The sequence below is a fragment of the Acartia tonsa genome, chromosome 10, assembly GCF_053477335.1.
Source record: "Acartia tonsa isolate MP-2025a chromosome 10, ASM5347733v1, whole genome shotgun sequence".
Taxonomy (NCBI): Eukaryota; Metazoa; Arthropoda; class Copepoda; order Calanoida; family Acartiidae; genus Acartia; species Acartia tonsa.
In genome coordinates this window covers 40,842,571-40,869,697 of record NC_137269.1, presented here as the reverse complement: position 1 = coordinate 40,869,697, position 27,127 = coordinate 40,842,571, and the positions used below count along the sequence as shown (strand labels likewise).

The 27,127-nt window shown below is 33.0% G+C and overlaps 1 protein-coding gene across 1 annotated transcript in view; it reads left to right on the top strand.

Annotated features, from left to right (window-relative positions):
- Positions 1-27,127, top strand: part of atos (atos homolog atossa) — a 43,958-nt gene that overhangs the window by 12,427 nt on the left and 4,404 nt on the right. The window contains exons 3-13 of the mRNA XM_080175294.1: positions 2,527-2,815; positions 3,614-3,701; positions 20,945-21,016; positions 21,292-21,415; positions 21,664-21,838; positions 22,519-22,681; positions 23,084-23,345; positions 23,588-24,865; positions 25,498-25,634; positions 26,123-26,378; positions 26,643-27,026. Coding sequence (XP_080031420.1) covers positions 2,527-2,815; positions 3,614-3,701; positions 20,945-21,016; positions 21,292-21,415; positions 21,664-21,838; positions 22,519-22,681; positions 23,084-23,345; positions 23,588-24,865; positions 25,498-25,634; positions 26,123-26,378; positions 26,643-27,026 — 3,228 coding nt within the window. The remainder of the gene's footprint in view (positions 1-2,526; positions 2,816-3,613; positions 3,702-20,944; positions 21,017-21,291; positions 21,416-21,663; positions 21,839-22,518; positions 22,682-23,083; positions 23,346-23,587; positions 24,866-25,497; positions 25,635-26,122; positions 26,379-26,642; positions 27,027-27,127) is intronic.

The following is a 27,127-nucleotide window of genomic DNA, read 5'->3' as shown; positions in this document are numbered from 1 at the left end:
AACCAAATCCTAGTTATAGTGTGCCTTCACTTCCGCACATGATATCACATTATCAAATTATCAAAACCGCTTATTATTACAACGGCACATGCTGTCCCTCCCATCATATCACAAACACCCCTCTATTTATTTGCTATTAGCGGGTACGTCTTCAAAGGCCTCTAGGGGCACTTGAGGAGGGAGGAGTTGAGTTTTTATTTTAGAATTATAAAGAAAAAGTAAAAAAAATTGGGAGAGGGTATGTTTCTTGGGAGGGTGGTGTACCCTCCCCTAAAAAAAAATTATAAACCTTCCCAGGACCTTTGAGAAGCTACCCTGTTAAGGAGAAACATATCGGTTCAGCGGTTAGCAAGATTCTTCGGTACAAACACACAGACATCCTGTTTATTATTAAGTCCATTGTGTGAATATAAAACACATTGCGGATGTGATGCTATGCGACAGTGTATACACACCCTCCTCTGGTTTTTACTTTGTTTTACTACAAAGATATAAATATATCTCTATGTGTTTTCAAATGAAAGTTAGTCCTTCCTTAGCTTTAATTCTATTCAGTTATACTTCAGTTATGGTTCTAAATCCGAAACAAATGGGACTTTGCTTGATTCTACCCCCCAAAACTAACTTAGTATCGAAGCCAATTGATCTATTTATTATTCAAACTTTATAGTGAAAGAGTTAATGAAATTTTTGGAAGCCATATTTGATATTTCCAAATGGTTTTTGATATTTTGTAAAAAAGGTATCTACAATATTTCTATTATACCATGATATAAAGTAGTAAGGTTTTTTTATTTCAATAATTACTAAACTGATTTAATTTTCTAGTCTCTGGGTGGTTTGAGGCTATTTTATTTGAAATTTTTGAAGGGGTTTAAATTATTTTTCTAGCCACTATCTACACCATAGTATAGAAAATAGTTTTGTTAGCGCTTCTATTTTTATATTCAGAGATTGCCCGAACGACTTTTCTTATATCAAAACTATAAGCTTTTTAATCAATTGACGGATATTAAAATTATAAAAACAATTACGAAAACAATCCCAAAAAAAATTTGCCGTTAATTGACTACCTATAAAAATTAATTAATGTCCATTTTTATTGCATCATATTCAAATTTCCCACTTATCTTATTAAAAAACACCATGACCTATATAAAGCTTTCCTGAATAGTCGGAGAGATTTTTATGAATAGACACACATGTATGATGTAAAACTTTTTTTTGCATTATACTGTTATCTTTGAGAAAACATTTATGTAACTTTGTTTTTAATTTACACGAGTTTATTCAATGATTTAATCATTTCAAATGTATATGTTTGATTAAGTCAGTTTATATCTTTAAATCGTTCTAAAGGATTGTTTTTTTTTCAGATTTTCTCCTTCTTTGAATAATAGCTTAAAACCATATCAAGTCTTGAAATAAAAGCCTTTTGACCTAACCCATAGGTACTATATACTTTCTTAAACTGGAGAACCGTATCGTTTCAGTGGTTAGCGAGATCTTAACGTACAATCAAAAATCTTACTACGTTATATAATAGTATTGCTTCAAAAAGGATAATAATGCCTATAATAAGCGCAGCAATAACAAGCAAAAAACGTTTTTATTGAAACTAAAGTTGAGAATCCTTATTTAAGATGAAAAAAATCCACAAAAATTTATGAAACCTTAAAAAGTAGGCCACCAAAGGTGAGGTTGTTCAATTACATCTGCAAGAAAGACACAATAGCAAATATATGTAAAAAAAATGATTAGGGAGAAGGCGTTGATTTGTGCTGTTGTAATAATATGCATTTCTGATGATTTGATAATGTTATACATGATGTGTAATTAACAGTCTGATAGATTTTAACTTTAAACTATTAATAAATAGTATGTATTAGCTTGAATTTTGCACCTTTTTGATCTAGAATGGAAAAGAATAAATAAAACTTCCTTGAAAAGGACAAATCAATCTGTGTATCTTTAAATCAGGGGCGTCCAAGCTTTTTATTTTGGGGGAGGTAAAAATTTTTTTTGGGGGGGGGGTAATTCGTGTTTGGGGGGGGGGGGTAAAACTGCGCGCGAAGCGCGCCGCAAATTTTTTTTACCTCCCCCAAAATTTTTACCCCGGGGGTAAAATTTGCTTGGGGGGAGTAATTACCCCCCCCCTGAAATCTGTTGGCAAGGGTAAATTTAGTTTACCCCCCCCAAAATTTACCCCCGGGGTAAAATTTTTGGGGGGGGTAATTTAAATTTTATTAAATATATAGTATTAAAAATGCGCGCGAAGCGCGCAAAAATTTTTTTTATTAGAGATTTTTTATTTTGGGGGGGGTGTTTACCCCCCCCAAAATTGTTTGGGGGGGGGGGGTAAATACCCCCTCCTATGGTTGGGAGTGCCTACGGCACCCCCAGGGAAGGGGTAAATTTTGAATGGGGGGGGTAATCGCCCCATAACCCCCCCCCCCCTTGGACGCCTATGCTTTAAATATTAAGACTTTATACCTATATTTTATGTAATAGTGATTTTTTTTTCAGGGAGTAGCAGTGCATACCATGGGAGCGGCCACGGCCCTTCAGGGGCTGGTGGCGGGTGGTTAATACCCCCGGGAGGGGGCTATCCGCCCCCCAACCTGCACCACGACGACTCGAGCAAGAGCTATGAACCCTCTGACGTTTTCTGCGCCCTTGGGTCGCTTATCGCCGAAGGCCGGCTGCCGTCGGCGGATTTTCCCGCCACTGCTGCACCTAGCGGCGGAGACGGCCAAGAACAGCCGCTTGATATGACAACAACTGGAAGTAATGAAACACCGACGCCGACTAACAGGTAAAACATTTGTTGTGTATTTATCCATATATTTAACTTTCCGTTAATGAAATACCTTTTGTAATAATAGAACATTAACAAAGAATAATAGACGTTGGTATTTAACAGGCAAATGGTTGATAAATATAAATACCAACGTCTATTATTCTTTGTTCTTGTTCTATTATTATAAAAGGGGTAGTTACACGAAATGAATTTGAACTTAATTTAGTGAACCGCATATTTTTTCCTAGTTAATGGGTTAAACTACATTTATATAGCATATATTTGAAATAAATTCAATTTTCTACTACGTAGTTTTTAAAATATCAAGACTTGAAAATTGTCTTTTTGTGATTTATGCAATTTAAAAAGACGATTTTCAAGTCTTGATATTTTAAAAACAACGTGGTAGAAAATTGAAATTCTTTCAAATATATGCCATATTAATGTAGTTTAACCATTTAACCAGGATAAAATATGCGGTTCACTAAATTAAGTTCATATGCATTTCGTGAAACTACCCCTTTAAAATTTCATTAGCTATGCATCTTACTACCTATATATTTTACTATCTTATCCAATTGAAATATTATGGAATTCTAGAAGGTGGTATACGTAAAGCCCCCACTTGGAAATTTATTATCAGTCTATATTTAATTATCTATCGAGAAATTTCGTAGGTTGATATAATTAAGCCTCCCCCCCCCCCCCCAAACAAAATTAAATAGATTTACCAATTTATTCAACAAACTATTGATTTATCATTTTACCTTTAACTACGAAGCTATCTGTTGAACTATCTATATATCTATTTAGGAACTCTGGAAGGGGGTATACCGAAGGCCCGCACGTGGAAATGCCAGGCAGAATTTCAAGGCATAAATGCTCCTCGGACCAACGATTGGTGAGTTAAAATTATGTCTCGCATCCGCCATTTATTTTCGCCTCTGTGTGCATTTCATATCTATGTCAGTTAAGATACTAATATTATTTTTTGTGCTTTCAAGTTAAGGGATCTTAAGTAACAATATTATATTCAATGCGTATTTACATATAAATCTACAAAGTTATAGAGTAGCTTCGCTACTAATAGTAAATGTCCTTAAAGCTAGAAAAAAAACATATTTTAAATCTTGTTTTTAGTCTTAAAATATTTTTACACCCAAAACTGCTTTCTCTTTATTTTAGTAGCGCAGCTACTTTTTAAATAACTGTCTGTATGTCTCGATTTTTTTTCATCTCCCTAGTTCATATCTCCTCTCTCTCTCTCTCTCTCTCTCTCTCTCTCTCTCTCTCTCTTTCTCTCTCTGTGTCTTTTTCATTCTGGATTGTTCTAGTTCTATTGCTGCGCTTCCTTTGAATACACCTTTCCTTGTTAATTTGGAATGTTAGTATAAATAAAAAGATATAGAAACTCGACATAATACATAAAGGGATGGGACATTGGATTGTAAATAATTAAAACTGAAGAAGAATTAATTTTGTTGATTATCATTGGGGGATGGAAATCAATTATTCATTCATTGTCTTATCCTTTAGGATTTTAAAATGGTAAAATATGCAGGTTAAGGTTAAAAAATTTTTTCGAAAATTATATTTATAAGTAATGTAATTGTAGGGGCTGCTATTCAGCCAATTAATTCTATTTGAAATTGCAGAAAATTAAATATTGTTGTTTGTCTGAATCACATTCCCTTTACCCTGTGTAAATGAATCACTAAAATTGACAATCTGTCAATAAACAAGGAAGATATAATTAAATTTATTAGATCAGTCTTACGAACAAACCCACTTTCAGAGTAGCTGCGCTACTATCAGCACTTAAGGAATGTAGATTAATATTTTGTCCATTGTCATATCCCTATGTACCTGCTAAATTGCATTGGAGAAAAATACACATAGGGAAAGTTAGGTATGACTAACTCACAGATAAAAAAATATATATTCATTTTTAAGACAAAATGTAAGATTTTTTCTATGTATTAAATTAGGTAGGTATCATTAACAAGTTTCGAAAAAATAGAACAATTCTATGCTGATTATTTTAGCCTTTTTAAACATGTTTTTACTTTAGTGAATTTCTTTGGTTACATAAATAGTTTTTTTTCAAAGGCGTAGATATTAATCAATTTGTCCGTGTGTTTGTATGGCTCCTACAGACGCCAGCTGTCTTGTCATAATACAAACAATAAATACATTTCTTAAAGGCTTAGATGAAAGTCCATGTATCGTTATTATTATCATTTCAAGTTTAAAAGCTTTGCTTTCACAGGCACCAAGAAGTCTACTGAAGTGTAGAGACGCGCAAATAAACACATTTTTTCACTTAAAAAATCTAGCTACGTATTGAGATAGATAGAAAGTGGATAGCAAATAAAGCAATAGATAGAGGGTAGTATTTTAATTTTGGAAAGCATAAAATGCGTTTTTAGTAGCGCAGCTATTCTATAATAAGAACAAATTCATTTTCCAAACGTCCAGACTAGTGTTTCATTTATGAGAGTTTACCTCTCAAATTTACAAATGTTTGTGCTTCTTTGCGGATCTTAATCGTTCGGATATTTGGGGGGGGGGGACGTTGTATGCCCTCTGTACCCCCACTCTTCTGTTAGCTTGTAATTGCTGCGCAATATTTATGCACACAATTGTCCTTGTTTCACTCACATCAGCACATTTTTTCCCTTTTCACGCAAAATTTAAAATATTTCGGTTGTGACTTTCTTATTTTATTTTATCCAACGATTTTCCCTAAAAGACTTTTTAAAGCCTTGAAACGATTTTGTTAATTAGAAGTTTTCAAATAACTTTTGTAGATCAAAAAGAACATTTATCTGTAATACAGTAATATTGTAATATTTTAAATTGATAGAACGATTTTATCACTCTTTACTTATTAAATAATACCTAAATAGAACTTTGATATTTATACTGTGAATTAGTTATTGCTGCGCCACTTATGATCAACATTTTCTGGGTTTAAAAACAGGATAAACACGGTTTTTATATTTTCTAATTTATCATAATTTCATGTCTTATCTATTATAGTATCAAAGTACATACATAAGAATTGCGCGTTTTTTATTATGGGGGAAGATGGAGATCTTTCAAAACGACGAAAATGTCTTAAATAACAATTTAAATGTTATTTTAATATATGTACTTTTCCGTGACAATGTTTGCTCCAAATTTTTAAAATAAATCCATAAACAAGGAAATTAATTTGCTAAAGATGTTTTTAATTTAAGAAGTTCAGCTTAAAATATTCAAAGATTTTTTTATGTTGTTTACTGAACAATAAAGGAGTGGTCTTAAGGCTTCGAGGAAGCCCTTTTTTTTGGTGATGGGGGGGGGGGAAATATGTCGCTGAATTTTAAATAAAAAAGGGGGGTTTCAATAAGGGAATGGGTTGGGTAACGTGGTTAATATTAGCAGTCACTTATGTTCTTTTGAACCTACACAAGGTTTTATTTAGTTCAAAAAATCGAATAAGTCATATGCATTAATTTATTAATAACGCTTGTCTGTAATTTAACCGTTTGTTTTTATCAGCTTTTATTGCGGCGCTTTTTAAAAAATTTATTGTCCTTGTTGGATAAAAGTACGCCAAAAATTGGATTTTTTTGTCAAAATGTGTGATAGTCAAAATAGGCCTAACACTATAACAGGCCTTATTTTCAAGGATTATTTGGTTCAAGGTATGGAATTTATCTAGGGGCGAGGCTTCATGACAATGTAATTCCAGGTCCAACAACAAAATATAACTAGGGAAGGCAATGCCTCTATTTTTGTCTGAACAACCAACTAACCATTTGATTTCATAACCCATATCTGAAAGGTCTAGTTTTGCTTGGTAACTAGTTTCGCATATTTTTGGCCAAGGCATTCCCTAAACTGTAGAAATAGCGCATCTGACACAGCAGCAGTAAGTACAAACGCAGCTTTAACGAAGCCTAACTTTTATGTAAAAAATCTCATGTCGACCTTTTACAATGATAGCAGGGATAAGGCTTTTGAAGAAAATTAAATTAGTAAATTATTTTTCATTAGAAGCGTAGCAATAACAAGTTCATCTTTAAATCATGGGAAGAAAATGCAATAAAACCTGCCCAGAATCAATAAAAAAAAGTTACGCGGTTAGCGAGATATTTTTGTACAGACACACACACAGATATTTATCTTATCATTTTCATATTAAAATTATTTTTAACTGACTGCACTTTTTTTTATCAAAGTGTCCTATCCATTTAACCATGAAAAGTAATAACTATAATGATTTGTAATATTTTTAAGGATACGATGGTAGGACAATGAAATATAAATTAAACCTCCCCTGATAATTCTCTCGTCTTAGAACTAGTAACATTTTTAAGATCAAAAAGGACAGTAAACTGCAATTCATTTATAAATTCATTTAACACGTTTCTTTTGCTGAAATGCTTTTAAGGGTTGCTGCGTTATGACAATAAACCTAAACTCTTTGCACTAGCGAACACACAAATCGGAGAAAATCTATGCCTTTCAAAGCATTAGCTTAATTAAAAACAGTATATCCTTTTACTAAAGTAACAGGATGTTTGTCTGTATGTTTGTTTGTCGCGAAGGATCTCGCTAACCGATGAACCGATCGGGTTCTCCTTTACAGGGTAGCTGCTCATAGGTCCCGGGAAGGTTTATAACTATTTTCTTGGGGGAGGGTACCAACACCCTACCAAGAGAAATCACAATAAAATCGAAAAAAATTTATAAATTTCCGCCGCATAGTGTCGCTAGCGTAGTCGCGCTGCGTAGAGACATGAATTTAAGAGCTGATAACATAGACAAATTATTTCTCAAATTAGATATTTAAAATATAAAAAAAAACATTTAAATGCCACTAGAGGCCTCTATAGGGGCTGCGAAAAATTTGTATTTTTTTAATTCTGCACAAGTATGACATTATCAAGTTACCAAAATCGCATATTATTAAAACAGCATAAACATTAGGGAGATATAGAGTATCAACGCTTTTAATATTCAACATTAATAAACCTGTACTGTGGAAGCACTATGATAAGTTTGTAATCGATAGGATAATTCTAACATGCCATAACAATTACTAACCTAACGGACTTACGTACGAACGGAACGATCCTAAATATAAGAAAGCTTCGCTTGAAAAATTATATGCGCCTTTGAAGGTACACTAAAAAAATGTAGCTGTACTTATTTTGAGCATAAATTGAAAAGACATTAAATAAATTAAATTTTGCCAATTGTGCAGCTACTCTATAACTAGTTAATCCTTACGTCTGTCCGCCTTGCAAAATCATTGACGTAGGTAATTTGTTTGCTTAAATGATTGATGATATCTGCCAAAAGATCTTTTTACCTGTGCATGTTTTATGAAAGAAATAATGATAGCGCTTGTTTTCTTGCGCTATTATCGAAATAAAATGGCTGCTGATTTTTAAATGGGCCTGTATATAGCCGCCCTGAAAAGGAAAACCGCATTTGTCCTATCATTTCAGCGATCTTTAAGAACATACATCAAGCTTTTTGCACGGATTTAATTTTCTTTCTTTTTTGCAAAAATGTGAATATTTAATTTTTAAACATGTTTCATACTGAAACCTTATATTTTCACATCTTAAAGGGATAATTCCATGAAGTAGACTTAAATAAAAATGTGTGAACCCTATTTTATCTTATGTTCAATGAAAAAAAAGGAGTTTTTGTATCAAATATCAAAAGTTAAAAATTATATGTAACTATAAATTACTCATTTTTTTTTGTGCTTGAAAATGAAAACCCTACTGTAAAAGTGATCTTTCAGTAGTTTTAAGCCACTTAACACATTTCATAAAAATGTCCCTTTAGCATTTTTAGTGCATAATTAGATGATTTAAAAATTATTCTGAAATATAAGAAGTTAAACAAGGACAATTATGTTAACAGTTTTAAATTGATAGGACATTTTCAATATTACAACTTTATTAGCTGGCAATCTTTTTTTTTTATAAACAATTTCCTGATATATTATTAACAAACAAAATAGCTAACCAAAACAATAAATCTATTAGAATTGAAGAGCAAAAAGTTTTAGCCGTAATGTGGTTAAAAGTTATCATATGGGCAACTTGGCTCATTACGCCGTAAAAGCTTCCCTGATTATAGTAGACATATTTATGAGATCTTAATAGACAAACACACACACATACATCCTATTAATTAATATATAAAAATGAATCCTCTATAACCCATAGCTGTATTTATAAACACATGTATATAAATAAAAAATTCTCACATTATAACAATCTTTGTGTTCTAGTAGTTAGAGCTACTCGGTAACTTACTTGTAAAGGTCTAAAAGAGACAGTTCATCGAAAGTAATGAAATGCCTTGATAGGGAAACAGGCTATCGAAACTATCAAAGACAGTTAAGAATTCCGGATAAAAGACGTACAATCAAAGAGTTTTAACTCAACCTAACTAATATAGTCACATGAATATTGTCATCCTGGTTATTTTTTAACCTGCTAAATATTCAAAAGCTTGTAAATTGTAGTAGCTGCGCTACTTATAAACGCATTTGTCCTTGTTTAAATTGAAATAACTTTTCGTTGCTTATTAACCAAAACAAAACCTTGAATTAACAAAAAATAAGAAGAAAAAGCGAAAACGAATTGGTCCATTGGTATTATTGTAAATGTTTTAGGAAATATAAAGAAAATAAAGAAGAAGAATTAGAGTAAATACTGTGTAAAATACTTAAAACTAGGGGGAGGGGGGGGGGAGTAGACATTACACTGAAAATTACACTGGTACCCAAAGTTTTATTAAATTTTTTAATGTTTAGTTCAAAACTAGCAGAGTACAATTTTTTCAACGATAATTTTCACCCATAAAAGGAGTAATTGAGTTTATCATCATTGGGCATGTATATTGTATATTACCTTATTGTTTTTCCTGTCTTATACCTGTAAGAGACTACTGACGTACAGACAAATCTTAGCTGAATAGTAGCTGCGCTATGAATTTGATCCTGCAACCGTTTTAAGATCTTAAAAGACACTAAAAACGTAAACAATACAATAATGATGTTCTAAAGTATGTAGATTGGTAATTTTAATAACAAAAATTTTCTTTGTTCTTTTTATACTTTTGTTATCAGGGGGAGATTTAAACAAAGACTGCTTTGAAAAAATCGAAGCTTATCTTCAGTTAAAAATAGAACGTCGTACGTCCGTAATGGATAGTTTAATTAATATTTAGTCATGTTAGAATCGACATTTCTATTTCAAACCACGTGTATGGGTTTCTGTGACAAAAGTTCTTGAGAGCGTAGCAACTCTAAAATTATTACCAGAGGCAGAAAGTCCCCTCCCTGCAATAATCACGAAATTTTTCTGGCATTTGTCAAGAAGGTGACATGTTCGAAAATTTTTTTTATTCTTTTTATCAATCTAACTCTCACAAAATCTCCCTCCTTCCCTGACTGCTAATTTTGTGGTTTACTGAATTGTTATAGGAATCTACACAAAAAATATATGTAAACTAGCATGTTTGTACAAACTCTCAAATATTTAATATGTGCTCTACTAAAATAAAAACTGCGCATGCTAATATTGAAATTATACATAGTATTAAATCATATTCTACCAATAGTATTTTTTGAACCAGGGGTAAATATATTACATTTTTTTAGGATTTTTGCTTCCGTTTAGTCACTTTACTGTATTCTTAAAAGACTATAATATTTAAGCAGTTTCTATCTGTTAGCTTGTTATTGATGCGCTACTTTAAAAAAAGACTATTTTAACTTAATCTTGACTAAAACCAGATTTAATGGTCATAAATGATAAATATTGCATATTAGCGGCTTTGACTATATCATCTAGGGGCGCTTAAACAAAAGTAGGATTGAACTTGCCCCAATAGTCTCTAACCAACCTTCCAATGAGAAGCTTTCTATAACAGAGAACTTGAGTGGGGAGATCTTAAAGGACAAACAAAAAAACTTACTACTTTATATAACATGATATATAACCCTGTTTAGAGTTGTTAGGCGGAATTTTTTAATCCAGCCAAAACGTTACGCCTACGTTTTTGGTGAAAAAAACTGTTCAAAAATGTTTCTAAAAAAAATGCTAACAGCGCTAAAAAGCTAACAACATTTTTAAAGGAAAAAGCTGTAAATTGTGATACATTTTACCTAACAAAAAATAGTTGATCAAAGTAACGTCTGACTGAACAAATATCAGTAATAGAGTAGCTACGCTGTCGTCTTTGGAAAATGGTTGAAAAAAGTCACTTAATTTGAAAAAAGTTGGTTACATTGAAAAAAATGCTAATTTGAATTATTTGGAAGGAAATAGAGATAAAGGTGGGACGCGCAAATTTTCTTGCTTTCTTTTTGTCCTAATTTTTACATTACATGTTTTTTTTAGTAGCGCAGTAATTTTTATATTTAGGCTGTCAATGAATGCTTAAAACTATAAGAGGTAGGACTATAGATAGTACATTGCCCTAGATAACTTACCTCGAAGGGGCGGGATTATTCTTTGACTTCAAAATGATTATTTAGAGAATCCAAAGCATCATCCGCTTGTAATGGGATGCGAAGGTTCCAACAGACAACCAACCCTTTGATTAAATCACATTTGTCTGGAAGTCCTAACTGTGCATGCATGGTAATTCAGAAACAAAGCATACCCTCTACTCTCACTATTAGTTTAATGTGCCAGACATATCAGTAGTAGGTACCATTGTTAACGTCTCTAGTATGACGCGATGTGGGGTTCAGACTCGAACCCGACATGAAGAAGGCAAGCTGTCATTTAATGCTTATACCGCAGATATAATAGTCATCAAAAACAATGATTTGTGTATTTCTAGCAGAAGATTTTGTCTTTTTCGCACATTAAAAATATTTAAAGAGGCCATTTAGATTGACAGATGTAAATAATAATATGATCATGATTAGCGCAGCAATAACCAGCTAACAGCATTTTATTTAAAATAAGATCAGTGTTTTACAATAATAAAAATATAAACCTAAAAGGAGTTTAGCATTTTGTTAGTCAATTTCTTAGTCATCATACTTTGACCAATTATATTTTGACATCCCAACAATTTAGGTTAGTTACAAAAAGACGTAAAGACGGACAGACATATTTTGGTTATATAGCAGCTTCGCTTTAAAAAGATATAGTATAGAATTGAAGTGGGAACTGGCTATTCTGCGCTGTAGTTTTTTTAATACGTTGCTAGATTAATATGTATTTTTAGATATATAGGAAAGTGATATGCATATGTAAAATATATCTACTTCATTTTTTTAAAAATATGTCTTGTCTTCCATAAAATTATTACTAACGTGAAAGATAAAATTTTCTTTCAAAAATCCTCTTTCTTTCGATCTTTTTTGATTATTATTTCAAAAAAAAGCCTCCTTACTATTGGATGTAATCGCCCGCCCATGTTACTATAGAATATACGCTATGATAGTATTACGTCGTCAATTTGTTTTATTAAAATAACAGTTTTTTTCCACCCCTCTTTGTGTTGTACTAAAATTGCCTTTGCTTATGCAGGAAGAGGGGGGAATGGATAATAGACGGTAAATCTTTCTTCCACCCAAAATCTTTTGAATAAATATTGCCTTAGAATTTTAGAAACTTTTTTAAAAGCGGGGGGGGGGGGTAATAATTCTTTAACCACTATAACCCCTTTTTCCCTGGTCATAACTTAAATGTCAGCGTTTTAAAATTATCCTTTATTTTTTTAAGTGAATTAATTCTATACTTAAAGACAACAAATCTTTAAATACTTTAATATTCAATTTAAAACCTTGTCAGTTTTACAAAAGAATTGTTCCTCAATTTTGAAGCTTTTAAGATAGTAATTGGCGTAGTAACGTTTGTTAAGCTGTTTTTCTACGTTCAAAAGTATTATACAACATAATAGCCTTTGTTATTGTATGTGTGTGTGTGTGTGTGTGTGTGTGTGTGTGTGTGTGTGTAATCAGCTGATTGTCAGAAAATAAGACAGCTGTCGACGAGTGGCAATGACAGCTGTTAATAAACAGCTGTTTTCTCTCCTTTCCCTTTTATGAATATGTTCCCTACCCACTTCTCCTTTTTATTACCCCACTTCATCCTTAATTGCCCTTTTGATTTTTTGTCTATTTATTAAATGTTAAATATTTTTTTTTTATTTAAAAAAAATAAATACAACCTTTAGATACAATTTTAGAGGACTTTGTATGTCTAGTAATCATTTTCTTTCAAAAAGTAAAACTTATAAATTTAAATAAACTATAAAATGCTGTAACTGCGTATTAGACACTCCCCAATTTTGATAAGTAGTGGCTGCGCCCACAGCTTCCGGGGGATCTTAAAGAGGGGGTTGGGTCACCCTTCATTAGTCTAATGTTTATTTTTAAGATAATGTACTGGTTTTGTGGTAGAGGTTAAAAGTAAAACGCCTCGAAAAAATAGACTAAATCCTGTCAATGATTAAATAAAAATTAAAATACCTACTAAATTATTAATTTGTACATAAAAATTTTTCAGTAAATTCTCACTAACGTCTTACCCATTAGTAGTGATTCTTGGTAGGTTTTAATCTATTTTGATGGTAGTGTGGGGAAGGGGGGACCTTTGTCAAACCCCCTTTAACCATAACCCTAAATTTTTTTTTCTTAAAATAGATTTCGGGTGGCTAAGCCATTAATGACAAAATTTGCGCTAGAAATTTTTTATTGTTTATATAACTAGACGCAGTTAATTCAAAGGTTGCCTTTAAAGTAGGAGCGAAACTATTATAAAACTTTTTTTTCCGTCGGTCGCATGAACGTTAAGACATGTAAGATGATTGGTGGATTTTATAAAATATTTATAAAAAAAATCAAATTCTCATATAATGGGGGAAGTAAGGGAACATAAGTTTTTAAAATACTTTCTTTTATTCGTTGGCTTCACAAACTTTGGCTTTGGACTTTTACTAAATCTTTATTGGTTGCAGTGGTCTTATGTGTCAACTATTAAAATCTACAGGAGGAATAATTTTGTTAATCATAATTGGAAGTATATATCAATAAATCATGCATTGTCTTATCCCTTAAGATCCCTGTATATCATGGAAAAAGTCTTCTGTGAAAATGGAATTTCCTTTAAATTAGAAAATATTGTTGGCATGTTATTGCTGCGCTGTTTATGTACAGAGTTATCCTTGTATTTTTAACACGATTATGTAACTATACTACTTATGCTGTTATAAACTACAATTACATATTAAGATAGTCTTACTCTTAATCCTTTAAGAAAAGGATTCTTATTCGCTCTTTTTGTCTCGATGGTCTCCCCCCCCCCCCCCCCCCCCCCCTACAATATAGCCTTAAACCTGCCATTAACGAGATCTAAAGACCTACACACACAAAGATCCTACTGCTTTATAGTACAGAAAAGACATCTTTATTCTACAAAGAATTTGAGAACAATTAGTCTTTTGTTCAATGTCTTATTCCTTATTCTTGCTAGACTACTTAAGGATACAACTGTCCTAGGTTGAAAAAAATTCAATAAATTTTTATTTCTGTGCGAAAACATTGCTATTAAACTGATTATTATTCTTTCGGAATTTACTAATATGAATGTTTAAAAATACATACATTTTTCTTTTAATTGGATGGAAAGATAATTCTTAATTTATCTCTTTCTTTAGTGGCCCACGTTTTATTGCACGACCTTACTCTTAACATTTTAACTGTCCACAAAAGACATACTTATTGGACAGCGGAATTTTCTATTATTGGTAAACTACTTAAAACTTACAATTGCCCTAAAAAGAACGTACGGATAACGAGTAAATTATGGAGTAGCTTCGCTTTATAAGTAAAATCTTCTTGTAGAAATCCACCTTTAAAGTTACATAACAAGGTGATAAGCGAGTGTATTTTATTGGTGTTTCCATTTTTCAGCATAAAAAATGTTTTAATAGTAAATTGATAAAGCTTCCCTTAAATGTACAATCCATTCAGAATCGCTTTCTTTGAGATATAAGCTTTAGACCAATAAAACCTTACTACTTTATAAAAAAGGATAGGATTCAGTATTATAAGGATGGGGGAAATATGTAGAAATGAATTCACACCACTAATTTATTTTGTGTTCAAGTATTGCATATTAAATGGCAAAGCTTATCATGTTTTTGTCAGGGAGTAAAGGAAAGGACATTGGACTGAAAATTATACTGACCCCAAAGTTTATGAACACGTTCTTTCATTCTATGGCTTAGAAACTTTGTAGGTCTATTTTGATTTGTGATTGAGCTATACAAAGAAACTAGGAAGGGAGGTAAAATTGGGTTGTTTATTACACTAGTACCCAAAGTTTCATTGTAAAGTTTTCTTATTCGTTGGCCCGACAACTTTGAAGACTAAAATTTAAATTGTCCAAACGTTGTAACCACTAATTGTAATATAAAGAAGGGGTAATTTTGTGCATTATCGATGGATATCTACATCAATTTATTGGCCATTGTCTTATCCTTTTAGATCCATACAAAGAAACAGTGTCAAAACTTTTGCGATAATAGAATTTGCATAAGTTGTAATTTTGTTTATCATAAATGGATGGGGACGACACAGATTAGCTACTATTAGCTTACAAAATAGCCAGCCTGTAATTATTAACAATAAATCACTGAATATGACATTTTTGTCAGATAAATTAAAATGCTGTAAATAAACAAGGAAAATGTATAATGCGACTAACAAACGGACAAACCCTAATTATATTGTAGCTTACATAACGAAAAAAATTCTTGAATCATTACTTTTTTGTTTGTTGTTTTCTCAAGTTACAAGTTATATAATCTTTTCATTTTCTCAAGGGATCTTAGGGGATAAGACGATGGGTGATAAAGTTATGTACACCTCTTACTAAGATAAACAAAATTACCTCTTCTATAGATATATTTCGACACTGCTGTAATAAAAGTATTTAAAAATTATAAAACAAATGAATTAGAGTATGTGTTTGTAAAACTTTGGGTATCAGTATAGTTTACATTCCAATGTTCCCCCCGCGCCTGGTATGTTACTGTGTAAATTACTTACTTTCGGACTGACGTATAGACATGCTCTATAAAGTTATAGAATAGCTGAGCTTCTAAAAGAAATAAGAAACAAAATGATTTTGTAACAAAGAGAGAAAAAAATATTAATCCTTAAGATTTTAATATTTTTTCTTTGTTTATCTCGCTACCGCAATAATAAGAGGTGTATTATCTCTTCTGCATTAAAAAAAAGATATCAATAGAACTGTTAAATTCAGGCTTCAATTTTTGAAAAAAGATTATTAGATGTTTAAAAATTCGTAATGATTAAGTATATAATATACATTAAAAATACTAAAAATATCTATTCTTCTCAGAGCCAAATTTTATTAGGTATAGCATTTCATTGCATTTTTTTTTTTATTTTGACTTAATTGATATTCCAATAGTTTTATTATTTAATTTTCAAATAATGATTCCTATAACTTTAAGATACAAATATAAAAGCTGAGAGATTTTGTAATCTATATTCAGTTCGATTTTCCCAATACATTCTGTCCTTCTATTTTTGTCTATGGTCGTTTGTTTGTCACTGTCTTATTTGTCAACCTTGTTTAATATAATAATTTCCTAGCTATATGATAAGACTTTAGAAGTTTTTATTTATATAATTGGATATCACACTACTAGGAACAATATTATCTAGAACTTAACAAAGGAAGGGGAAAATAAAGCAAATAACAGCTAGGAAAAATATATAAACAGAAATATATCCCGATTAATCCAGATTTTAGCGATCATGGACTAAATAGATGATAAGGCAGGTTTTATTAACGTTCTACTTAATTTGTCTTATAAAAATGTAGAATTTGTTTCGAGTTCTATAGAAAATTGAGTGAGCGAGCATAGATTATTGTATAACTGCCAGGTGAATAAATGTTGCTAGGCTGTCATTTTCTCGAAATTTAAAGCAAAGCTTAAGAAATCTGACTGAAGTTTAAGGATATTTTGTATCGACGTACTCACGTTTTAGGACTTTATTATAGAAAAGCTTCGCTTTAATAAAAAGATTCTTTATAGGTGTACAACCTAATAAAATTTTGAATTAATATCTAAAAATATAAATTACATAGCAAATACAATAAATAGAATAACTTTTTCAGTGGTTTTCTTTTAATTGATTTCTATTTTTAACCATAAACTTTGCTTTATGACAGCAAAACTTTTCAAGTATGGCTTCTAAACAAATTAATATTTACTGGATTAGAACCGGTTCCCTGCCATACTGAAAAATCATGTATAGCATCGTATTACAGTCAAGTTTCCACGAATATTAAAATTAAATTCGGGGCTAACACAACTGGTTTTAACCTTTTATTTTTTATATTCGCGATAAATAACTATTATAGTATTTCTGTTAGTATGTTTGTATGGGTTTAACGAATAGCTCGTTGGTTAGGGCACGCCAGAAACCTACCGACGGCTACCGTGTATATATAGATAAGTTGCGCTGTTGAAATATCATTAAATATCATTAACACGGCCTGGTTAGAAGAAAATTATCCTTAAACAACAGTAATTTATTTTAACACACACATACACACAACTCACACATACACACAGACACAAAAACAAAGATGATTGTTAATATTATAATTCTGGTTTCCGAAGGCCGTGTTACGCTAGGGGCCGTTCTTTCCCTTTAATACGCTCTTTCTTTCTTCTATTATTCTTTTAGCCCTTTTTCAGGAGCACAGCTACTCTATCTTAATATTTGTTTTGTAAGTACGTCAATCTATCTAGGGAAGTTGGTTGTTTTTGAGGGGGGGGGGAGCTCTACCCATTAGCAAGCTTTTTAGGTCTTATAATCAACTTTAATGTGCTGATATCTAATTTTAGTACTTAGCTTATAAAAAACAGGGGTGATTATTTTCTACGACAAATTAATGTTTCCCGAAAATGACTGAATTTCTTCAGGATGTAACACTAAAGATCAAAATAAAATGACAAAAATTTAAATAAGACATTTATTATAGCAGTGTCATTTAAAGATTAATTGACAATTCCTGACATAAAAAAAACCTCTAATTAATGTTTCTTAAAATCAATTTTTTATTAATTTACTTTACCTTTTTCATAAATATATTTGATAAGTTATCAAAAAAAAATAGGTCAGTTATTTAATATTATAGCTGAAAAACAGCTGAAATCCATGCCTTTTATACATACATATACAACATATATGTACTATAAAACATACTACGTAGAAAAAAACCTTTCCTTGTATATACAAAATACATACATTTCTATACAGCAGCTTAACAAAGAGAAATAAGAGCGGGGTTGCGTGATTTTTTACTCTAGTAGTCAATATATGGGAGAAAGGAAATAAGATGGGGATGGTGGAGGAAAAAAGGGAAATATTAAGGCAGCACAAAGTACATCCGAACTCTATAAACCTAGTGTTCCAAAAAATCCGCAAAATTACTATAAAATAGGCTCTAAAAATAAGTTTTTGCAACAAAGTTGTTTTTTTATCAAATATGCTTGAACCGGATACATTACTAAAGGTATTATTATTGTTTTGCTGTTTACTGTTCTTTTTATTAAAGTATTGGTAAAGCTTGTTATAACTGCACTATACCTAAACATAACTTCTAGCAATTTTGCATGACAACTCCTTCTATCCATGCCAAAGAAGGGTATATAGGAAGAGGAAATAAAAGAGAGAGGGGGATTTTGGGGGGAAGGATTAAATAAATAGGGGAAAAATTATCCAGGCAGTGGAAAAGTACAAATGGTTTTTTTCATATTGGCATAAAGATTGGGTTATATTTAGCCAGGGATTTTATACGTTTCCAATTATGATAAACAAAATTAGGTTATCCTTCTGTAAATTTAAATCATTGGTTGGAACATCTTTATAAAGCATCCACAAGAATAAGGAATTTTCTGTAACTTATCTATCACCAAAAGCAGCCAAGTAAATCGCATTTCAACCACAGAACTTATAAATTGAATAACGTAAAGGAAGGATTGACGGACGGACAAAGTGAGTATAGAATATCGACGTTCATATTTCTATTAGTAAACTTTAGGATATAATCTCCACTAGCAGCAAAGCAAATCATATATTTACAACATAACTTAAAATTATTGCATAGCGTATAGGAAGTATAGACGGACAATGTAAGTTTTATAGTAGATCATTATTGGTCATAAAATCTTCACACAAAAATTTAGCCATCTAATCTCCAAAAACTTTTTAAAAACATTTTTCCGTATTGCCACTAAAGAAATTATTTGTATGTTGCTTAGTGTACTCTAAATGTCGGGTTCCTAGGTGTCTAAGGTACTGTAGTATGACAGTAGAGTATAAGGCTCGCCCTAGGTTGTAAATATGCTGTAATACTAACATTTAAAACAACTATAGAAATATTATATAAAAGAAAAAACTTTGAAATTGCATCATTAAGCTAAAAACATTAATTTCGTTGTCCTACCCCTAGGCTTAGCATCTAGGGGCGTTTAGAGGTAGTGAGGGATACCAGAAACTTACAAAATAGCCTTAAACCGTTCTGGGACATATGTAAAGCTTTCTTTTAATTGAGAACTCAATCGGTTCACATAATAGCGAGATTTTAACAGACTGACTAATTACAGCTTTACCTACATAAGAGAATGAGAATGTAACCCCCATTTTTCCTTTAAAAGATTAAAGGGGGGGGAGTAGCTTGTATTTTTTTTATGAAGGAAAATGCCAAAAGTAAACACTTTTTTGCCAATCATAATGGCAACAAAATGTTTATTTTGCCCTTTTTCTTTCACATTTTTATAAGCGAAACTACTTTTTAAGAATAATGCAGAGAGATGTGGGACAATGGGCTGTTTATTACTCTAGTCCCCAAAGTTTTATTATTCGTTATTCATTGGCTCAACTACTTTGGGGACTTTTAGTGATTTTTGATTGGTTAATTTATTAAGCTGAGTGTTCAAACGTAACGTTTCAACAACTACGTCTACAGAAGTGGTATCATTTTGTGTATCATCATTGGGGATGTACATCAATTTCTCGGCCATTGTCTTATCTCTTTAGATCCCTGGAATAAAGAATGTTTGACATGTATTTTACAATTGTAGTTATGACAAAATCATCTCATATAATTAAACTTTTTAACCTTTTCATCTTTTTTACATGAACAACAAAAAAGCAGGTTTATATTATATCTCATTTTTATAGGCCTTATGCAAGTTACGAAATCAATAGGACAATTCATGTATTCCTAAACGTTTTTAGTTATCATTCACGGACCGACAGACACGCCCTCTATGTTAATAAGCTCTTCGTTTCAGAAAACAAAATAACTAATAACTACATTTGAGAATTTATAAACAAAGAATCCTTATTCAATGAACTTTGATATTTAAGGAAACTATAATTTGTTAGGACAATTAGAATTAAAATTTCTTAGATGATAACATAATTATAGTGGATTATTGATTATGATTATTAGTTAATCATTTGTTTTTCATATTCTTATTTTAGTTTCTTACAATATAGTTTTAAAGTCTTTGGATAATTTTAAAGAATGCTTATACACAAATGCAACTAATATTGCTGCGCTGCTTATAACATAATTTTCCTTGTTAAAAATGCTTAATCCCATAAAAAGGAGGGCCCAATAAGTTATTTTAAAAGAAGCTGTCAAAAATATAACAAATATGCTTTTTAGTAAATTAAAAAATCATTTTTAATGCGTATTTCTATCTCGTTTTTACTTTTTCTGCTTCTTTCTCTCTCCCTCTCTATTTCTCTCTATTTCTTTGTCTCTTCTTTATAAATGTTCATAGTATTATTTGCTACTTAAGATTCTTTAAATTCCTAATCCAAACACATAAAAACATTTATAGAAGTTCTGCTACTCTATTAATAGACTATATCTGCACTGTATGTACGTCATTACCTTGAATGTAACTTTTTTTAATAAACTTGCTAGAATTGGCATATATACTGTTTATTTGACTATAATACAAAAATAGTTTTATCTTGTTAGTGCTGCGCTCCTATTGAACTTAATTGTTCCTTATTAATAATTTAAAATATTTCAGTGTACCAAGCATGAGAATTTCCGAAGGCATATGCTCCTACTCTGGCAGAACAATGTCTCCATGTCAATTGAGGTAAGCATTTCTCAAGTTACTCTTTTTATTTTTCCCTTCATTGGCAAACAAAGCACTCTTAGATTGCACGACCTTTGTCTGAAAGTCCTTAATTACATGTATTGAGTTGTACCTTTTTATGGCGAAATCTTTACCCCTACTACAGCTATAAAGTTCCCACAGCAGAGGCCGAAATGATTAACATCTTTAGTTATGACGCAGTTTTGAACAGAGATTCGAACCCGTAAGACTTAAGATCCTCGCAATTTTAGTTTATTGTCTATTATTCTCTCCAGGTATTACTTTGCTCTGACTGTCGGGTTGGAGAGGATAAAGCTGGTAGCCTGGAGGTGACCACAGTCCCTGAACCTGGATCCATCCTGCTGGAGCAATGGAGACTTTCAATAACCAATTCTCCAGGTACAATTATTGGATGGACAATGGTCTTCATTTGTAATTATTAAACTGCTTATTTCTTTATCTGAATATCTGTAACTATTGGATACGCCCCTAGAGGCCTCTAATAAGGATATGGTTTATTAAGGTTGTCTCATGTCTGTCCTTAAATATTTGAACATTCAAAAAAAAGATACTCCAAAAGGCTGGAGATTATCCAGCTGTTACTACATATCATTGGATGTCTAAATCGTAACATACTGCCTGTCTAGGTACACCTGGAGGAACTGGCCTGATGGACTACCTGGGTCTTCACCAGGCCGTCAGATCCTACCTCCATTTTTCCCAGCTGTCCGCCTGGTACAACAAATCTGGAGGGAGACGACCAAAGAACGTCCTGATCCGAGTCACCATGGCCGGAGAAGAGTTTGCCAGCAAATTTTCCAGGTATGATTTAATCTTTAGCAGCGTAGCTTATCTATAAAACTGAAGGCGAAGCTCAACAAATCAGACGGTAAAACAAACGAGCTGTAGAGTTACAACTCATTTAGTATTCAACATTATTTAGAAGATTTACCAAAAATGAGAAAAAAAACTTACATTTAAAGGGATAGTTGCAAGAAATGCTTTTGAACTTAAATTTTTTGAACTGCATATTTTTTCCTATATATTTGAAAAGATTTCTATTTTCTACCACGTAGTTTTTGAAATATCAAAAATTGAAAAACGTATCTTTGTGATATATTCAATTTATATAGCTAGCTTATTTTCACAGCATTACGTCTTATTTAGTGATGTCTTATTGTTTGTTATTTATTTTAATACAAAATTAAAAATGTTTGATGGTATTTTTAAACTTTTGCTTGAAATATTTTTATGTGAAATGCACTTCATGCAACTATCCCTTTGTAGAAATGCATGGCTAATATCTTTATGCCTAATCCTCCTAGCAAATAAATTTCAAAAATGTAAAAAAGAAAAAGCCAAAAAAATAATGTTTTAAATGGACAGACACTACGACTTTCAGATGATGATTTTAGAGTTGGTACTCATTATAAATCAAACTTTAAACTATCATAAAAATTATAGAAATATAGTATCTCATCCTTACACATACATTTATTTAGAGCCCCCGAGGAGCACCTCTTTCCATCAGTGCACGTGAGCCACGGGTCAACAGTGAGTGTCTCAGTTCGAGCCCTGCCCAGGACTGAGGAAATTCCCACTGTGGTCTGCTCACATAACAACAATAATAATAGTTACACAATGGAAAAATATCTCAATGAAAAGGTATTTTTAATGTTTTAATAAAATTTAATTCTATGTACTAAAATAGATGGATGTCTGTCAAGAGTAAGATCTTTAGTTCTTTGTTAGGTTCTTGGCTATTTTATATCACTTTTTAAAGAAACTATATTGTACTTCAGGGTGTAAACTTTTCCACCAATATTTTTACTATAAAGAAGGGGAAATTTTGTTTATTCTCAATAAGCACAAGTATGAAAGCTTATAAAAACAAGTTGAAATTTTTTCCATAAGAAGCTTTATGTTAATTGTGAGTCATTTTTGTTAGGCGGTTCGTGAGTTCGTTTGTTACAAACAAAAATACAGACAGGCAAACATCCCATTTCTTTTATATTAGGATTTGAATGATGTAGAAATTGAATAAACTAATAAACAATATAATTTTAGGATCAAAGCATAGAAACATCAGAAACCTCCGGCGGCAACAAAAGCACACAACAAGCACCACTTCCAACGTCCAGCAACTTTGCTTTCACCAGCAACGCGCCCGTCATACCTGGAGCCTTGAACTGGCGGGACCCGGCATCCGCCATTGACCTGCGGCGCACCATTGTGTACAACAAGGCGAAAATGGGGGGAGGCGTGATTAATTGTGGTGTTGGGAATACTGGGCTGGCTGGTAATGGCTGTACGGATGCAGCTCTTCAAGGCATATTTAATATAGTTTAATAAAAGATTTAAAATACAAACAAGTAAATCCATTAAATGGGGGTAAAACGATGCTTCAATTTATTTACAACTTTTTATTCCTCTTTTAATTTTTGATAGATGCCAAAGCCAGAATTTAAAAAAGCATAAATTTATTTTGCCTACAACCATTATTGCATAAATTTTGAAAGTCACAGCATAATTTACAGTCTTAACATTTATCTATAGTATCTATGAATCCAGGTAATATTGGTGGCCCTGGCGGCCAACCAACAACATCCGGCGACTGTCCTGGCGGCCGTCTTGTAAAATCCGACAGCATGGACAGCATTTTAGGCGACAGCCTCCTCGATCCGCCACAGAACATCAACAAAATGACGCCTCGCCGCTACCAATCACCGTCGCGCTGCGGCTCACCGAGTCTTGAAGCCCCAGAACATTTGTTGTCCGGCGGCAGCGGTCGGCGTAATGTTGAGGCGTGGTTAGGCGGCCATCAATCAACTACAGCACTGCCGACTTATGAACAGGCCATGATGAACAGCCGCTACATGACTGCCAGCCACCACCCAGAGGACCCAGAAATGTTCCGACTGAACCGCCACGACTTAATCCGCCGCCGGGATATGGGCCTATACAGAGGCATGCATCCACGCATGATTTATCCTGGCATGCCCAGGCTGTCGCTGCCGACATACCGAGCTGCCGCACCCGGACTGACTGCCAATAATCCTGCGGCTGCGCTGCAGCAGCCAATACGACCAAGCCCTGTGCTGGGACTGCCATATTATAGTAGCAATTTACAGCAGCAAACAGCATCCCAACTGCCAGGTATTATTATACCAACTGATCTTAGTCAATCAGCAGCAGCTGTCGGGGTTAGTACAAATGATTATCGCCGACCCAATGACCAGTCAATGAATGATCAGCAACGGTCACATTTGATGACCGCTGAACAGCAACAACATGTTGTGTCCGACCAGCTGCCCAACTACTGCACCCGCTCGGGCAAGCATATCTGCGATAATGAAGATTTTGAGGATTTAGTCAGCTCCTCAAGACGGGCAGCCCCGCAGGGGTTTGTAAACCTACAACAGCCCCAGCCGACAACTCATCATCAACTGGTTTCCTCACTGGCCTTGAGCGGAAGCCAATATCAGCACAGCCGTGAGAGCAGCAACAGCAGCGAGGCAAGCAGCAGCAACAATAGCAGCTTGATCAGTGGCTCGCCAACCGGTGACAACTACAAGCAATGCGAACTGGGCGCAAAAGCCAAAGGATGGACGGCACGAACCGGCCGGTCCTCGACCCCGTACGGCCGGGACAGTTCCACCGACAGCGCTGAGATTAGAAACACCAAAAAGGGAAATAGTAGTAGTAGTAGTAAAGCAATCTTAAGCCAACAGCATTCGTTGCGTGATTGCGGTGGCGGACATCATGTGCTGGATGATGGGGAGCTGAGTCCTGGAGAGATGGACGAGGTACTGGCACATCTTAGGTCCAGGATGTCACCGGTTGCAGGAGGTAAGAATAATAAGTATTTTTGGGTCATAGAAAGAATACAAAGTAGCGGGTTCCTCAGTAGCTATTGATAGTTTAGGTTAGGTAAATTTTAATGATTGTCCGGCAGGGATAGAGCACCCCGTAGGGGGTTAGAAATTGGAGAAAAGTTACAGTTAAAATACGATAAAACTCGCTACTTCGTTTTCTTTCCATGATCCATATTTTAAATCAGTTCAGTTTTTCTATCAATAAAAATTTAAACGTAACAACTTTAGAAACAGTCCTTAGAAAAACCATAACAAATATAGCACCAATAAAGTAATAATTGATGAATGAATTATTTTCCTTCCAAGATTTTCCTTTGTCTTTTGACTATTTCAGAAAAAAGTTTTTTAGCATATGACCCCTAACTATAACTACCCTAAAATTGATAGTATCCAAAGCTTACCTCAAAAGCACAATTACAATCCTATCAGTCTATCCATTACAATATTATACAGTCAAATTTCTTTTAGTTATAAGTTATAACTTTTGTTATAGGTATTAAGTTTATAACGGCATGAAGTAGATAGTAGGTTAAATTCAAATCTGTCTACCTTATAATAAAAAAATTTATCTATACCTAGATAAGTTTTTATTTATAAAAAATTCAGGAAAATCCTCTCCTGTTTCTGGAGGCCGTCGACCATCTCTGAAGGATGATCAACAACAATTAGAAAATATTATTCTGCACAATAAGATCTCCAGAAGGTCCTCCATTGATAAGCTTTTAGATCCACAAGGCATTAAGGTAATATTTTATTTGGTAAATTTTTTTATTGGAGAGTGGAGGGTGATTTTTTGGAACATAACTAAAACACTAAATAACTATCTAGGTATTTTGTAAATATTCTTGAATTTAGTATGACAGTTATTTTTTATCATTTTACAATTTGGAACCAACACTCAAAAACACAATGTTTAACAACTATCAAACGCTTTAATTAAATCAAAAGTACATAAATCATAACCAAAGAATGGCTCAAACTACCATTTCTCTTCTTTAAGCATGGATAATAAGGAATTGGACAATGAAATAAAAATTAATGGTGGAAAAGTTTGGACACAGCTTATTTGTATAATGTACAACCCAATTAAGCATTGATATTAATCCCCCAAGTTTATAAGCAATATTATTATATTCCAATGTTTCTTTCCTCCCTATGTTTTGACGGCAGGTGTCCCTAATTTAAATATATTAATGGCAGGTGTCCCCTAATTTAAATATGTTTATGGCAGGTGTCCCCACAAGTAAGCCAAGTATACCGAGCAGAACTGGGCATTCCACACCCCTCCATCACACAACCATCCCAACAACATCATGGCCAATATGAAGACCACTGCACGCCAGACAAAGCAGCAGTAGGAGGAGAAGATGATATTAGTGATAATACTATGCCTTCCAAAGATGATGATACTTGTAGCGCCATTAAAATAAAATCTACCTCTCGAATGAAACCGCCAACACAAGCTGACTATAACCCGCTGACTACAGGCAATGTGACATTACATTTTCAAATCAAAAGATTCCTTTAAGAATAAGATTTATGAAGCGTATATTTTTTTTTTATAGCTGGAAGTCTCTATATATATGGGACCGAAAAATCAATATTTTTACTCTTTTGTTTTCTCCTTACACTTTATTGTGTTTTTTTTTATATAAAATTTTTTTTATTATTGCTGCGCTACATATGGACATACTTAAAATTATCTTTATTTAATTCTAAGCTAAAATTTTATTGTCACAATGTTTTATCAGATACAAGCTCAAGTAGTAGCAATAGCAGTAGTAGAAGTACAAGTTTAGACTATACAGAGGTCAACACCTTTTCTTCGCCGGTCTCCAGCGTTAAACAACCAGCTACTGACCTCCAACAGCATTCTGATGAAGTTCAACAACAACAACAACCACCACAACAACAAGATGACCGGGGCAGCATCCTGCTGGGCGCAATCCTGAAGCACAGCACCAAGTCGCGTGACCTTCAGGCCTGGATACATTCAGCTAAACATACCATACAGACAACTTTCAGACAACCTTCCAAACCTGTTGTGGATGGTACAACACAACCACAGCCAGAGTCAGATGCTGGTCAGGAACAGCAGAATTTAACATCATTAAGTCCAGTTTTTCACAAGAAAGGTATATTTTAGTTTTTGTTTAGTAGCGTAGCTACCTTATAATTAGGTCCTGTAGTCCTGTTAAACACACGTTAGAACCTAAATGTACATTAATTCAAAATT